This window comes from Pseudorca crassidens, chromosome 11 (genome assembly GCF_039906515.1).
Source record: "Pseudorca crassidens isolate mPseCra1 chromosome 11, mPseCra1.hap1, whole genome shotgun sequence".
Lineage (NCBI taxonomy): Eukaryota > Metazoa > Chordata > Mammalia > Artiodactyla > Delphinidae > Pseudorca > Pseudorca crassidens.
In genome coordinates this window covers 2,774,814-2,791,942 of record NC_090306.1, presented here as the reverse complement: position 1 = coordinate 2,791,942, position 17,129 = coordinate 2,774,814, and the positions used below count along the sequence as shown (strand labels likewise).

The following is a 17,129-nucleotide window of genomic DNA, read 5'->3' as shown; positions in this document are numbered from 1 at the left end:
GTGGGGGGCAAGTTGGGGGTTGCGGGGAGAATATACATGCTATAAATAAGTAAAGGATACGTTTTCTACTATTGTGCTTAGGATTTTATTATAGCAAAGATGAAACTATAGCCAAAGGAAAATTCTCCTCTAGTGAAGTATCTGAAAGCTTGATAGAAACACAGAAGTTCATGTGCACAGGAGTGGAACCCATCTTCAATTCTTTAGCTTTTCTTATTACATCCTCAAAGAAGCTCCCTCTTTTAATGAGAGCCAACCAGGGAAAAATCATGTAGAGAAAAAAATTTATTTTTCAGGGCTTCCCTGGTGGCGCAGTGGTTGGGAGTCCGCCTGCCGATACAGGGGACGCGGGTTCGTGCCCCGGTCCGGGAAGATCCCACATGCCGTGGAGCGGCTGGGCCCGTGAGCCATGGCCACTGAGTCTGCGCGTCCGGAGCCTGTGCTCCGCAACAAGAGAGGCCACAACAGTGAGAGGCCCGCGTACCACAAAAAAAAAAAAAATTATTTTTCAAATTTTGTAGTGTAGAGGAAGACACATTAAGGGTGGTTTGGATAGAGGGCTGTCTGGAAGCAAATGGATGAGTGAGAATGCCTTTCATTCATAGCTTCCCAGGGTTTCTACTCTGTCAGCTACAGTTCTAGGTGCTGGAGATACAGCTATGAATAAAATAAAGATCTTTGCCCTGTTGGAGCTTACAGCCTAGTGGAAGACTAAACATAACATGTCAATTTTGAAGTGACAAATGCTGTGAAAAAAATTTTAAAGAGTAATTTAAAAGCCTCCCAAGTAGGAGAATGAGGGTAAATTAAAGCATCAAACAGTCACAAAAGGCCTCATTATGAAGGTGAAACTTGAGCAAAGACTTGAAGGAGGTGAAGCAGTTACCCAAGCAGATATACAGGGCAGGGAACAGCCAGAGTAAAGGCCCCATGAGGAGCCTGCCTAGCATGTTGAGGAGCCATAAGGAAACCACTGTGGCTGAAGCAAGTGGGGAGGAGCAGTAAAAGTCTAAGAGAGGAAACAGGAGCCCTCTCAGTAATCTGCGTTTCCCAACACAATTACATAATAATCTGCTTCTGTCAGTAATGATATAGCTGCACAGATCCAGTCATGCTTCCCACCCAGCTCTGACCATTTCTGGCACACAGCTGTGACAATGACAGCACCATAATCGGGGATGGCCAAGGGTAAGACAAAACTAACAAAGAAATCAAAGCCATGACTTTGGCTTCATGTTTAGATACTCTATAACAATCTAACCGGGCCTAATACTATAAAAACACACAAAACCTTAATACTTGCTTTTCTTCAGCTGAGAGATTCAAGGATTACCATGCATAATTTCAAAATATAAACCATTTATTCCAAACATTTGCCATGCACTATATCACACCACTGTCATTAGAAAAACATCACATGACCCATGCCCCCTATAAAGAAATACACGGCATGCACTTAAACTGAACACAATGAAGACAGCCCCTTAATTAAAACTTAACAAAAGAGTAATGCCACTCAAGGCCAAAATTTCAGTCCAATGAAAAACTAAGTCCAGTTAGCAAGAGACAACTTTAACAGACAAAAAACAGCAGCAGTCTTCTACTTAAAAGCTCCCTCTCAAAGCTCCACTAAAAAGGAAGGGACAAAAAGGCATACTCCCAAGAGGACAAAAAGACCAAGAGAAAAGCAGATGTAGGAATGATCATCTAGCAAGCAAAAACAAAAAAACAGACGAAAAAGCCCCAAGCACTTGCAACAGAAGAAAGCTAACAAGAAGCTTTCGCAACATAGGACCTGTAAAGGCTTAAGAAATGGAAGCAGCAGTACCTTTAAAATTAAATTTAAAAAGAACAGTGTTGACTGAAAACCTGTATAAAAGCAATCAGACCTCCCCCGGTTAGCACGCCAGGCAACCATCCCTCTCCAACAACAGCAGAAGCCTGGAGATTTATTTACTCTCAGGAGAGTTTGAAAAGAAGGGACTCTTAACCTAAGAAAGAAACAGGTAAGTAAAGTAGAGGATCGGTCTAACAGTCTCACATCCAACCAATAAGAGTTCAAAAAGAAAGAAAAAGTAAGTGGAACAAACCGTCAAAGAGTTAACACAAGAAAAGTTACAAGAACTCAAAGAGGTGAGTTCAGATTAAAAAGGCCATCAAGTGCAATCAACATATTCAATGAAAATTAACACATACCACCACATATCCACTGTGAAATCTCAAAACACTGGGAATAAAGATTAGACCCTGTGTCTTCAAGAAAAAGTCACAAGAATTAATATAGCATCATTCTTCTCAACAGCAACACTGGAAGCTAGAAGACTATGAAGTAAAGCTTTCAAAATACAATTCTGAAGTAAAATGATTTGCAGTCTAGACTCTAAACCCACCAAACTACCAATAAAGTTTAAGAGCAGAACACTTTCAGACAAGCAAAAAGTTTACATTCCATTTTTCTTCTTGCTCATCAAACTAGCAGAAGAAATGTTTTACTAAAATAGGAATAAACCAAGTAATAGGAAGACTTAAAACAAAGAGAAAGACAAAGGGAATTCCCAGAATGATAATAGTGAAAGAAGTTCTAAGCTGAGAGTTGACCTTAAAAAAAAAAAAAAAAAACTAGTCTGGACTGGAGCGGGAAAGAGAACTCCAGAGGAAGGGATCCAAGAAGGAAAGGAAACTGGCAGATTTTCTGATGGGTGAGAGCACACTGAGAGATTTATACTTCTGGAAAATCTGAAAATAAAGTTTTAATAGTCACAAGGAAAACTTACAAAATGAAGAAAGGCAACGGGACTCTTAAGTCCAAGGAAAATAAAAACTGGTAACATAATTATAGCACACTATTAACATGAGACATAATCATAGCACACCATTAGGCACAGGTACAAATAAATTTGTATTTATACAGTCACAGCAATAATTTCTGATTAATAAAAAATTGACCTAACTACACTATAAGGGAATAGGGTACCTGAAGTACATAAGAATTTAATTTTTATACCCATTGCCAATCTCTAATAGTAGGCAATCAGTACGTATATGATATTTAACACTTAAAAATGAAGAAATAGCATAATGAGCATGTTTTTTTGAAATATGGAGATCAAAATCAAACAGCTAAAAGAAATGAAAGTGATTAGCTCTAAGGAGTAGTAAAGAGAGTGGAGAGATGAAGAAAGGAGATTGCTGGTTTTTATTTTAAGCTTTATTTCTTTTTTAATGTATTACTTTGACAAAAATTTCTTTTAAAAATGGCTAGAATAAATGTTCCTTGCTGCACTGATTATAAACAGTAATTGTTAATGCAGAATTCCACTAAATTACAGACATTCCAAGTAACACTTTTTACCATCAAAAATAATAACCAGGGAGAAAGACAAAGTGACTTAATCAAAACAGGAAACAATCACACTGATAATTTAATGACTCAGGAGATTGAAAATCTGCTTCCCGCTAAAAAGTAGTGGAAATCAAAGTGTGTCAAAATCATGTCTAAGGGCTTCCCTGGTGGCGCAGTGGTTGAGAGTCTGCCTGGCGATGCAGGGAACACGGGTTCGTGCCCTGGTACAGGAAGATCCCACATGCCGCGCAGCGGCTGGGCCCATGAGCCGTGGCAGCTAAGCCTGCGCATCCGGAGCCTGTGCTCCGCAGCGGGAGAGGCCACAGCAGTGAGCGGCCCGCGTACCGCAAAAAAAGAATCCACCTGCCAATGCAGGGGACACGGGTTGGAGCCCTGGTCCGGGAAGATCCCACATGCCGCGTAGCAACTAAGCCCGCGAGCCACAACTACTGAAGCCTGCGCGCCTAGAGCCCGTGCTCCACAAGAGAAGCCACCGCAATGAGGAGCCCACGCACAACAATGAAGAGTAGCCCCCGCTTGCAGCAATTAGAGAAAAGCCCGCGCGCAGCAATGAAGACCCAATGCAGCCAAAAAAAAGAAAAGCTAGTAGTTAAGTTTTCACTGAACAGAAATGTCAAAAAAGAGAATTCTCAAAACAAATTTTTTATCCTAATGGTTTCCTACAAGACAAAAACCTATCCCTCAAATTCACTATAATTTGCCCGTTGGTATCATAGTTTTTTTGTTTGTTTGTTTGTTTTGGTACGCGGGCCTCTCACCGCCGTGACCTCTTCCCATTGCGGAGCACAGGCTCCGGACGCACAGGCTCAGCGGCCATGGCTCACAGGCCCAGCCGCTCCGCGGCATGTGGGATCCTCCCAGACCGGGGCACGAACCCGTGTCCCCTGCATCGCCAGGCAGACTCTCAACCACTGCGCCACCAGGGAAGCCCCAGTATCATAGTTTTTTTATACAACTGCATGAGATGATTTTCACAGTCCCTAATTACTGATATCATTACCTTACTGATAAAATAAGCCTAGCACTGCTATTTTAGCGTAAGACTATACTTTCCAAAATGCTTAGTACTACATAAAAGAAAAATCCTAGAGAATTCTGACCTGACATTAATTTATAAATGTACCATAAAAAATAATTTAAATATAATTATTCTAGCGTTTTTTTTTCCTTGAAAGTGGAAGCTTCCTAAAGTGAGAATAAATTTTTACTTCAAAACAGCCTATCAATCATAGCATATGAAAGGCCACAAAAATAAGTTGTTTTGGGACATCCCTGGTAGCACAGTGGTTAAGAATCTGCCTGCCAATGCAAGGTACACGGGTTCGAGCCCTGGTCCAGGAAGATCCCACATGCCACGGAGCAACTAAGCCCGTGTGCCACAACTACTGAGCCTACGCTCTAGAGCCCGTGCGCCACAACTACTGAGCCTGCGCACCACAACTACTGAAGCCTGTGCTCTAGAGCCCACAAGCCACAACTACTGAGCCCACCAGGTACAACTACTGAAGCCCACGCGCCTAGAGCCCATGCTCTGCAACAAGAGAAGCCACCGCAATGAGGAGCCCATGCACCGCAACAAAGAGTAGCCCCCGCTCGCCCCAACTAGAGAATGCCCACGCGCAGCAACAAAGACCCAACGCAGCCATAAATAAATAAATACGTACATAAAAAAATACATAAAAAATAAATTGTTCTGCAAAATTCCTCAGATAATCAAGCTATCTTCATTCACAAGTCAGAGCAGTCATAGATTTTTCTTATTGTATTAACAAAATATGTTGTCAAGGTCATCGTTACAAACCCTGTTGCAGGTCAGTTAGTTTTTTTCACATTAGGGAACGTAACATTACAAAGTTAATATTCAACCTACTGGATAATGCTGCCCTCAGTTAACCACTAACACTACTTACAGGTGTTAATACAACTGGTATGTACCACACATGAGAATGCTGAGTGACATTAATCTCTTTAATATACCAAATTTTCAATTAAGAAACAGAAAAAAAGCTGACAAGCTCAATATAGGACATTGTTCATTTCATACAAAATAATATTAGGATGTCTCTGTCATTTCTTTTGCATACTGTGTAAACAGAACCTACTAATCTGAGTAGCTATTAGATATTAATCTCATAACAAACTATAAAATAGATTTTAAAAATAACTTGGAAATCTATCATTTCCATTTACTCATGCTTGCATTTCATTGTCAAACAAATCCTACATAGGAAGCGATGTTTTCCATCAAGTATATCTGAAATTCCTAATTTCATAAATTCACCAGCCCCTGCTCAATTTCTTAACAAAGTACAAGCCTCACCTTGCTTAAAGCATAGAGATCCAGAATTTTTCTCTCCACCACAGGGATCTTGAGGGTAGACCCCTGAAGCTCCCAAAATTTTGCTAGTTGATCCAAGAAGTCCAATCTCACTCTGGTCATTGCCTGAGATTATTAAAATACAGAAATGAGAGATAGGAATTAAGTTTTGGTGAAAGTAAATGAATTTTACTTAACAAAGGTACTCATTTCTTTAAAGAAATTCAGACTTCTCATTACTGCTTAGTCCAACCTTATAAGTCAATAAAAAAGAAGCAAAATACTTCTATTAAACTTTACTAAGACAAAAGTTACTCTAATATATGTGAAAAGTTCTCATATTATCAACCAAAGCAATTTTTTGTAAAAGTTAACTTTAAGCTAATCAGAAAATTTAGTAAATCGAATTATTTTTTCTAAGCATTCTAAACCTGTCATTTCATCTAGAGATAATATGCATATTTCAAGTACACCAACTCTCCACCTCACTGATATTAAGATCCTCCATCAAGTATCTTATAAGAGACTAAAGGAAAAAAAAAAGGTATTAAAATCTCAAAAAATAAATGTTTTAGGAGCAGCAAGGAAAAAAAACAAACTCAGCATGACACATTAAGCCCTAACTGTCTAAGATTTCTCTTTTGTACTCTGGAAGTTTTTTACCACATTGAAGAATCTTCTGAAAATCTCAAAAACAGGAAGAACAACTATCTAAACAGATTTCAACTTAGAAATTTAAGAGACATTCAAAATGTTTAAAGGGAGATCTTAATAAATCAGATTAAGAGGCCTAGAAAAGTTCTGTTAGAGCAAAAAACCAAACAAACATACAAAAAACACCTTGGAAAACTAGGTTTTTTTAATAGAAGAATTTTTAAAACTGTTTTCCAAAAACTACAAGATACAGAATCCTCCAACATTAACAAAAGAAAAATTTATTAGAATAATTAGCACTGAAGAAAGTAGAATTTAAGAATTCCAGTTCTCTAAAGCTAAATACTGGATATTTCCACCATGAAAAACATGGCTAGAGATAGTGTCCCAAAATCCCAGTTAAGCAGAAGAAACTGTAATTACTATAAACAATTTTTTTTAATCGGAAACTTCCTTCCATTCAGTCCCAATTAACATTAATTTTGAGCCCTGGTACATGAGCTTCTTAAAGTTCTCTACCTGGAGTCCTGATATAAAGAATAGATCAGGAGACAGAAACGGTGATGTAACAACACTCACCTCAAGTTCATTCAGACGCTGGACTCTGGGAGTAAAACGGAAGCTTTTTACTTCACATGCAAATGGAGGCTGCCAATCCTAAATAGAAAAAATTTCTTCACCATATTGGTTAATAAGCAAGGAATGCACTATTCATTCCCTTAATTTAAGGGGTGAGTTGCCACAAATCATGTTGACAACAGATCAACTTACAAGTCTTCTTTAGTTAGAGACTGAAAGAATAATATTTTTTAGATAAAATAATTTATTATTACTTATCTCTAACATTCTGATACTAAGCTTATTTTATCAATTTTCTCCTCAAATCTCACAGTCCCATTATTTATATCTGACAATTACGCTTTCCCCAATTACTCAAGTGGAATGCAATAAGCTCATCTCAATACAGCATCTAGTAAACATCCAAGTTTATCAAAATAAAAAGAAAATAGAATTTGAAAGAAACAAAAAAAGGTAAAATTAAAGACCAAAAGGTAATGTTTTAAAAGTACTTATGTAATTGGACAATGTGTTTTTTCATTCATGTGGAATGTGACACAGCACTTTAAAGTCTATGTTATGTAAATGTTTTGTTCAAAGCCCAGCTTCTGGGCACCCAAATTTTTTTTTCAATATTAAAATTTTTTAAAAAATAGCAAACCCACAGAACAAGGACAATTTCCAGATTGGAGATGTGGTATAACTGAAATGAGACAGCACATTTCAAGTAGAGTTCCAGAGACCATAGTTTGATTTAGCCTAAATAGTAATCTGTTTAAAAATGTGAAAAGTAGTAAAAAATTTTTATCTTACCTTGGAAACTAAAGAAATCCACCAACATTGAAATTAAATTCTGCTTGTAAACAACATTTATTTTCAATAATAATATTGTGACACAAAGAAAAGGTATATTATTTCAACATTTTGTAAGTAACAAAAAACTATACGTATATATATATTTTTTAAACTAAAAGGAACCTTGTATAGAATTTCTAATTCATTAAAGCAACAGAATAAATGAAAATATGGTTTAGGAAAAGCCTCAGTGCTTAAGGTTTTGTCAATATCAGGTAATCTTGATAGAAAAAGAATTAAGTGAAAATAAATTTTTCATAAAAGAGTTAACTGAACTTTGGGGAGGATGCGAATACACGTACCACCACTCATCATAGCAATTATTTGTTAATCCTTTGCTTGCAACTGATAGTCTATAATCTTAATCAAATTCAATGAGCATAAGGGAAGTAGCTTACCTAAGTTTTAGAAACAAATAGATTGATCTAGATTCAAAATCTACTTTGCCATTGCCCAAGATCACACATCTGATAAGTTATTTAACTTATCCAGACTTGTCTCATCTGTAAAATGACCTTATTTACTTACTGAGGCTTCAAAGAATATTAAATGAAAACATCTGTAAATGCTACACTAACTGCTCCTCCTCCCCCCTCCATCTAAGCTCTTTTTATTCACTGTGGTAGTTTGCACACTTCTGTGCTAGTTTGCGGTGAGAGAAGCTTTTTAAAATGCAACAAGGTGTAAAAAGACTAGATTTTATTTTATTACTAGTAGACAAAACATAAAGCAAGATATCCCTTTAAGGAGCACTAAGACATGGTTCACAAACTTTAATGTTCATTAAGAATCAGGAGAGTACTTGCTAGAAAAGCAGTTTCTAGAACTTCCATATCCCGAAACTGATTCCAGTCTGGGAATGAGGCCTAGGGATCTGCATTTTCACAAGCATCCGGTCGACCCTAGTGCAGGTGGACCAGGAACAGCATTTGGAAAGCACTGGACCTAACGGGTAGAGAAAAAACCTTTGACCTTGAGCAAACCCTCAACCTCTTGGGGCACTAATCCCCGCAAAACAAAGAGTAGTATCAGCTTTCCTCACCGTAAAGACAGGATCCTAACTAACCTAGAGGCAAACCCAGTTACGTGCAATAACTGCGATTCTTATGTTTTTAAGATTTCAACGTTTTCTTCCACCTCCATTATTGACAAATTTTTTCTAAACCTCTGAATGTTTAAAATAATTGCTGCTTTTTCCTTCTCCTCCCCCGGGAAGACTTTTTTTCACTGCCGCAGTAATTAGTCTGGGGTGCTTGTTTGGGGATACCACCTCAAGGGACAACTAGAGCTCAGATTACCATTTAAGAAACCTTAGCCCTGAGATGAGGCCTGCAGATACTTAATAAATCAAGCGTCAGCAGGGCTAGGAGGAAGCAAGAGCCGACGGAACGGCAATTTTTCCTATCACACTGTAACGAGGATTATACGCGAGGGTAGGGCTGTCACGTCACGATACTTCAGTCACCTTACGGCCAAAGAAAGGCCGAAAGCCTTTGTTACCCTTGCCCACAACCCAAGAGGGAAAGAAAAGTATCAGTTTCCAAGCTCTTGGCGGACAGGCCCCGGGACACGACTCTCGCGTCCAGACGTGCCTACCGAAAACCCCAAAGAAACCAAAGCGGAAACACGGAGAAACTTAAAAGTCCAGGTGTCGAGACGCCAGTGCGAGCGAACGCGAAAGGGCAGCGGACCGGGAAGTCGAGCTAAGCCGATCAGACTCCAGTACCTTGGGCGGTCGGATTTTGCAGATGCCGGTTTTCTCCGCCAGGGGCCGGATGCGGCCGATGAAGCTGAGCGGGTCTGTGAACTCCTCCCAGCTGGGCTCAAAGACCGGGCACTCCGGAGGCGGCACGAACTCCGCCGCGTAGCCCCCCGGCCCCACGGCCGCCATGGTGGCACCGGGGGCCCACGGGGAGAAACGCTGGCTGGGGCCCGGCGATTGCGCTCACGTCCCCTGACAGGGGCCGAAGCTCATCTTCTCGGGCGAGATCCGCTCAACACACGAACCCCAAAACCGCTTCCTCCTGCGTTTGTTATTGTTTCCTTCGGGGCTTTTCCTCTCGGATCGGGGCTCACCGGAAGTCGGCGTGCGACCAAATCCCTCCGCCAACAGAAACAGGATCCCTCCGCAGCGACGTGTCGCTCCGCTACGCGACCTTCCTTCCCCCTCCCTCTCCCGGCAACGCAGGTCGCTCCTTGGCTCCTCGTGCGCCGAAGTTCCACGCTGCCGACGACTCCCAGCTGCACAGCCCGGCGGCCCAGCCGCCCCTCCTACTGGGCTGTGGGGGAAGCGGCCGGACCGAGCGGGGCGCTCTTCCGGCGCGGAGGATGCGTAATGCGCCGGGGGCAGAGGTTCTACTTCCGGCGAGCGGAGCCCGGTCCCTCTTTGTGTACAAATGGACCGGAACACAGGCGACCGGACCTCGCAGGGCTGCCTGTTTCAACCTCCGTGTCTCTCTGTTTCCAGATAACTACCTTTTCCGGCATCGCCCTTTTTTTAGTCCTTTCACCTTTGGTGTCCCTTTCGAATAATCTCGTTCGGCCACTTTAATCCGCCCCATCTCCATAGCAACAAGTTCGGGTCCAGCCCACCCTCCCGAATCTCCCCGTGGGCCGGCCTCCGCCACCATCCGGGAATTGATTTCGTCCTCCGAGAAGCAACGGCTGTTGACCTTGTTTTTCCAACCGTTGGAGCCTTTCTCAGTTTTCTGTAACAGCTACGGCAGCTGTTCTGGCCCTGCTTGTCGAACATCTCTGTGCCGGCGGGCATAGACGCTTCCTCCAAGTTGCTGAGAATGACGCAGAAAGTACTAAAGAAGAAACCGTGAAACGGTAGTTCTTGTATTATCTATTGGAAGGAAGACTTACTTCCCAGGGCTTGATCTCATGTTCCCTGTTCAATTTAAGCTTCCCCCAGGACCTAAATTGCCAGCTATGGCTAATGACTACCGAATCTGTACTTGCAGCTTGGACTCTCCCCTGAGTTACAAGCCAGTACATCTAGCTACCTACTGGACAACTACACTTTGGTAAACTCAATGTGTCTTGAACTCATAGTTCCCTACTGTTTTTTCAGTGTTTCCAGTTTCCACGGGTGACTTCATTCATCTATTCAGTTGCCTGATCCAGAAATCCAGAAATAATCCTTAACTCTTGCTCTCTCACTACCCACATACAACCCTGTGTCAAGTCTGGAGATTCTATCACCTAAAAACCTTAAATCCACCCATGTCTCCATCCAAATTATCACGATCTTAATTTAAATTCTCTCTCCCCTGGACTGTGATAACAGCTCAGTTCTTGCCCCCTGTCACATCTCTTTCCTCTCATTTATCAGGTTGCTTCGTCTAAAGTCCAGAATTCACCTCGTCACTTTTCATCTCCAAACTCAACTCCAGGGACTTCCCTGGCGGTCCAGTGGTTAAGACTCCGTGCTCGCAATGCAGGGGACATGGGTTTGATCCCTGGTCGGGGAACTAAGATCCCTGCAAGCCACATGGCAGGGCCAAAAACAAACCAAAAACCAAAACAAAAAAAACAAACTCGACAACTCCAAACTCCTTTACTGTTTGCTGTCTTACCCCCAAGCTTCCTCTCTTATGCTTCTCCATGCAGTACACAGAAACTTTTGTGGTGACTTCAATGCACCATGCTTTCTCACCGCTGAGCCTTCACAGATAATGTTTCCCCACCCCCACAGTTTCCTATATCCCTTTTCTGGCTAAATTCCTACTCATTCTTTATCAGATGAAGTTTGAAGGCAGTTTGCAGGAGAATTCCATCTTGCTTGAGGAGGCTGGCTTTTCGTTCTAGTCAAGCCTTCAACTGATTGGATGAGGCCCACCCACATTATGGAGGGCAATCTGCTATACTTAAAAGTTCATTGATTAGATGTTAATCTCATCCAAAAAAACACCCTCTGAGTTAACACATCACACCGTTAACATAAATATATTTGATGAGTAATAACAATATTTTCCAAAAGAAATTTAGTGAAAAGGGTGGCATTGGTTTACAGTTTTTGAAATTTTTAAAAAAATATTTAGCTTCGTGGCATCCAGCTAGATTCTCATATCTATTTCTGCCCTCAATCTGTTGTGATATGTTGTTTGGGTTAAAATATATGAAGAAAATCCAACACCACACATATGTGAATGGAAAAGGGACAAGTATTTTTTAAAATTTTAGCCTTTTCAAATCATTGTAATTTCTTTGAGGCTAGCAATGTGGAATCTAAAATTTTATCAATGAACCTTTTGTACTCTGTTGTATTAAAATGGTAGTCAACATTTGTCCTTGAATGGACTTTTTACCCAGTCATTTTGTAACATCATGCATTGATCATTTCAAAAATGTTGATGCACTGAGTTATACAGATCTTCCAAATGTTGATGCATATCATATATTATTTTTTAAAAATACACACAAAAATATTACCATTGATCTTATCAAAAAATTAGGAAGCTGTCAAACTCATACTGACAGAAACAAGTTTTCCAAAATTACAATTTTTACTTGAAAAGCTCAAATATTCATTATCAACAAATACCATCCATTGTTTCCACTGAAGAGATGGGCTCACATTGTTCATCTTCAAGAAAATGTCTGTCAGAAACCTAGATCTGAATAACTATAGTTTGTCTATTAGGCCTTCTGGTGTTCCATGGAAAAAATGGCTCGTTTAGCTTGCGTTTTCCCTTGAGCAGACACTCCCACTTGGTGCAGAAGTACCCCACGTGTACTTCCCATTTCATCACAGACTATTAAAAACGACATGTATTAAAGAGTCAAGGTTTATTAAAATGAATATTTTTACTGCTTCATCTGGTATTCTTAAGTAAAGCTGGCTTTTTTTAAACCGTGAGTGCATGTGATGAAGACCACTTCTACAGTGTGTTGGTGCCACTGTGATGTGTGTGTGCTACAGGACCAGCAATTTCACCCACCATTGCCTTTGCACCATTGGGGCAAATATCATTGGTGAAAAAGGAAAATAGCATCTTAGTATTAGTATGAAAATACTTTTGACTGCAAGACCTTCAGAAAGTATCTCAGGGACCAAAGGGGTCTGGGGACAAATAGGAGTCTGTAGACCACACTTTGAGAACTGCTGGTTTATCCTATAATTTGAGTTAACATAATAAAGGAGAAAGGACTGGAAAAGACCTGCTTTAAAAAGAGGAAAGAGGGACTTCCCTGGTGGCGCAGTGGTTGAGAGTCCGCCTGCTGATGCAGGGGACACGGGTTCGTGCCCCGGTCCTGGAAGATCCCACATGTCGTGGAGCAGCTAAGCCCATGCGCCACAACTACTGAGCCTGCGCTCTAGAGCCCACAAGCTACAACTACTGAAGCCCGCATGCCTAGAGCCTGTGCTCTGCAACAGGAGAAGCCACCACAATGAGAAGCCTGCACACCGCAACGAAGACTCAACGCAGCCAATAAATAAATAAATAACTTTTTTAAAAATAAAGGAAAGAAAAGTAAATAACCTATTAGAGCAACAGTCTCAACAACATATCTTTGATTCTTAAATATTTAAACATTTAAGTTTTTACACTGTATATGTCACTAGGTTCTTCTAAAATACAATAAAATGGGTTCCCTGACATACTTTAACATTACAAGGAATCAAGTATAATTAACAAACCCTTAAATTCATTTAGGCCAAAATAATGACAGTTCATTTTGTATCTGGTGGTCTGTGATTGAATTCAATTATGTTCAATTCAATCAACATTTCTCTTAACATTTGGTTCCCACCCAATGCTATGTTTGATCACTTACTCCAGTGCTTCTTAACGTGTGTCAGAATGGAGTCTGGGGAAGGCATGTATATGGACCTAGCAAAACCAGACTTAGTATTTAGAAAAGAGACAAAAATTGTTATTTGTACTACAAAGTAGAGAAAGTAAAAGCCAACAGAGTCAATTAATAGGAATACATATACTATATACTTAAGACACATTTTTAAGTGGGGTTTGGGAAGACAGACTCCAAGTACTTCATAGGGGACAAATTGGAATAGGAGGGAGAAATTCAATTTTTATGAACTATACAGGTTGAAAAGCTATGGCTTAAAATATCCCTTCTTCCTTTATCATGATGTTTTTTGTTTGTTTGTTTTTATTTGGCTGCTCTGGGTCCTCGCTGCCACACACGGGATCTTCGTTGTCCCATGCGAGATCTTCATTGTGGCATGCGGGATCTTTAGCTGCAGCATGCAGAATCTAGTTCCCTGACCAGGGATCGAACCCGGACCCCCTGCATTGGGAGCGTGGAGTCTTAACCCCTGGACCGCCAGGGAAGTCCCTATCATGATGTTTATAAGGAAATAAGTTGACCCTCGAACAACACAGGGATTAAGGGCACCAACCCTCCATGCAATCAAAAATCCACTATGATTTCCAGTCCACTGTGTCCATGGTGCCTCAGTATCTGCAGTTTCTCCTTATCCACAATTCCACATCCATGGATTCAACCAATCTGAGGTCATGGAGTTCTGTAGTATCTACTATTGAAAAAAAATCCATGTATAAATGGACCCATGCAGTTCAAACCTGTGCTTTTCAAGGATCAACTGTAATCATCACTTGAAATATTGCCTTAAAAAAATCTTCAGATCACGTTCCTACCAGAGCCATTAAATATGATGTAGGCCTGACACTTACAAGCGATCTCCAAATTCTTATGAACTGCTGCTGTGCAATACTGAATTAATCCCTTCCTTTATAACTTCCTTTTCTGTATCTTAATGTTTAAATGAAAGATCACTATGTTAAAAACTCTGGGGACTTCCGTGGCAGTCGAGCGCTTAAGACTCTGCACTTCCACTGCAGGGGGCATGGGTTCGATCCCTGGTTGGGAAACTTAAGATCCCACATGCCATGTGGCATGGCCAAAACAACAACAACAACAACAACTCTGATATAAATGTATTTTCTTAACCAAAGCTCCTCTATATTTGTCTTCTCTTTCTTCTCCTGGAATACTATGCTGTACTAACTGAACTTATTATTGGCTTCAACATTGCCTTAAAATTCCACAATTTTTGAAAAAAATTTAAACCTTGACATATTCTTCATATCTAATTGATAGTTTTATTTTATCTCTTCTTCAAGACAATCAATGAAAATATTTGTACCTTAACTGAAGTCGACAGAAACTACTTGCAAATTATCACTTTTTATTGTCCTCCCTTAATTAAGGCATCAACAACTACTTTCAAATCATTCATATTTAAACACTCATATTTAATCTATGGCTACCTTCCCTCAAAGTGTCCACAGCTTATGCTTTACCCAAGATATAAGTATTAGTTACTTCACTATGATTTAATTTGTATGACCTTGAATGGATTCCTAATCACCTATGCTTTTCCACTGAGCAAATAAAGGATTGCTGTAAGGCGAGGAACATCATTATCGATGAATTTAGCGTGGTGCCAGGCAATCTTCTATGTGCTGGATATGTGGGCAATGAGCAACAACAAGGAGACAAAGTACGTCTCCTCACAGAACTTAGATTCTAGCGGTGAGGAGAGACAAAATCATGAGCACTCGCAAATATATACTATTCTAGGCAGTGATGAGGTCTTTTAAAAAGTAGAGAAGGGAGGGTGTGGAGGGTGTTAAGCGGGGGATAGGGTGGTCAGAGAAGGACTCAAGATTGATGACATCCGAATAGAAGTTGTGCTATAAAATATATAATGGGGCTTCCCTGGTGGCGCAGTGGTTGAGAGTCCGCCCGCCGATGCAGCGGACGCGGGTTCGTGCCCCAGTCCAGGAAGATCCCACATGCCACGGAGCGGCTGGGCCCGCCATGGCCAGTGAGCCTGCGCGTCCGGAGCCTGTGCTCCGCAACGGGAGAGGCCACAACAGTGAGAGGCCCGCGTACCGCAAAAACAAAACAACAAAACAAACAAACAAAAAATATATATATAATGACAACTTGCTACATGAATATCAAAGGGGAAGAATAACATCCAATTAAGGAGATGGTATTTGCATTGGCCTTGGTAGAAATTTATGAAGATTCATGGAAAGGGTCAATCCAGATAGAAGAGTGTGAGCCAAAGCTGGAAAGCACATGCTACATTCAAGAAATAACTAATTATTATAATGGAGAAAGTGTGGTCAGACTGTGGCAGTGTTTGAGTGCCCTATTATTATCTGGATTTCATTCTCTACTCTGTGGGGAGTCACCAGAAGTTATGAGCAGGAGTATTGAGACAGGCTGGGACCTGGGACCTGGGACCCTTTACTGCAGTGCTTGCAGCTGAACAAACATCTTCTCCTCCAGCAACAGAGCACAAAGAAACTATAAGGAACTAAAAATAACTGCATGCATCTGTGGTTGGGCAAATTATGAACAATAAGATACAAAAAGGCCGAAACCCACCTGCCATGATCCCTGCACACAGCACCACCAGGGGGGTGGGCAGACGCCCTAAGCCACCCCTCGGGCCGATCCACCGATCCATCCATACCCTCACCCCAGTTAAGGGATCATCTCACCACCCCCGCTTCGGGGAGCCAGCAAAGACACCTGTTTACTTGTTTTCACTCCTTCCTGCTGAAGCATGAGCTCCAATAGAGCCTTGCCTGAATTTCTCTTCTGGCCTCATCAATTTATAATGATTAAAGAGTCCAAGAACCCAGGTCGGTAACAGTATGACCTATCCAGAAGTGTGCTTTAAAAAAAAAAAAAAAAAAAAGCAGCTTTTAAGGAATGGATTGGAGAAGGGAAAAAAGAACCTGAGGCAAAAACACCAGTTAGAAACCTATTGAAGTAATCCAAGTTAATGGTAATAAGACACACAATGGAAATAAATAGTAAGATATAAATTTGAGAACTAGTAGGAAGGTAAGATCACCATGATTTGTTTTTTTAAAAAATGCAGGTGCCAAAAGAGAGACAAAAGTACTGAGCCAAGGTGTCTGGGAAAATCTTGATATAACTAACAGAAAATCACAAAAGGGGAAAAAAAGCAGATTTAGAAGATGGCAAGTTCCTTTTAGACTTCCTTAGGTCTCAGACCAGTGAAGAGTCCCAGCTTTTCCATACCAGTAGTGTTACCAACCAGGGTCCTTGGATTTTTCAATCAATAGAAATTGATAAGAGGCCAGATGAGGAATTCAGGCAAGTCTTTATTGGGACTCATTCTGCAGCAGGGAGGGAGTGAAAACAAGTAACAGGTGCCCTTGCTCAACCCCGGGCCGGAACGGTGGCTTAGGGGGTCTGCCCACCCCTCCCCGGTAGTGCTGTGTGCAGGGACTGTGGCAGGTGGGTTTTGGCCTTGTTGTATCTTCCTGTTCCTGTTTTGCCCCAACTGTGCAGGCATGCAGTTATTTTTAGTCTCTCATAGTTTCTTTGTATTCTGTT

At 40.9% G+C, this 17,129-nt stretch overlaps 1 protein-coding gene across 3 annotated transcripts in view; it reads right to left on the bottom strand.

Annotated features, from left to right (window-relative positions):
* KDM5A (lysine demethylase 5A) overlaps positions 1-10,044 on the bottom strand; it is an 85,925-nt gene extending 75,881 nt beyond the window's left edge. Inside the window, exons 1-3 of one of the 3 annotated variants that reach the window (XM_067756094.1) lie at positions 9,475-10,044; positions 6,915-6,992; positions 5,685-5,807 (exon numbers count right to left, since the gene is read on the bottom strand). In XM_067756094.1, the coding sequence (XP_067612195.1) occupies positions 5,685-5,807; positions 6,915-6,992; positions 9,475-9,639 (366 nt within the window). In that variant the 5' untranslated portion in view covers positions 9,640-10,044. The remainder of the gene's footprint in view (positions 1-5,684; positions 5,808-6,914; positions 6,993-9,474) is intronic. The other 2 variants (XM_067756092.1, XM_067756093.1) reach the window with 2 other exon arrangements.
* Between the last annotated feature and the right edge of the window lie 7,085 nt (positions 10,045-17,129).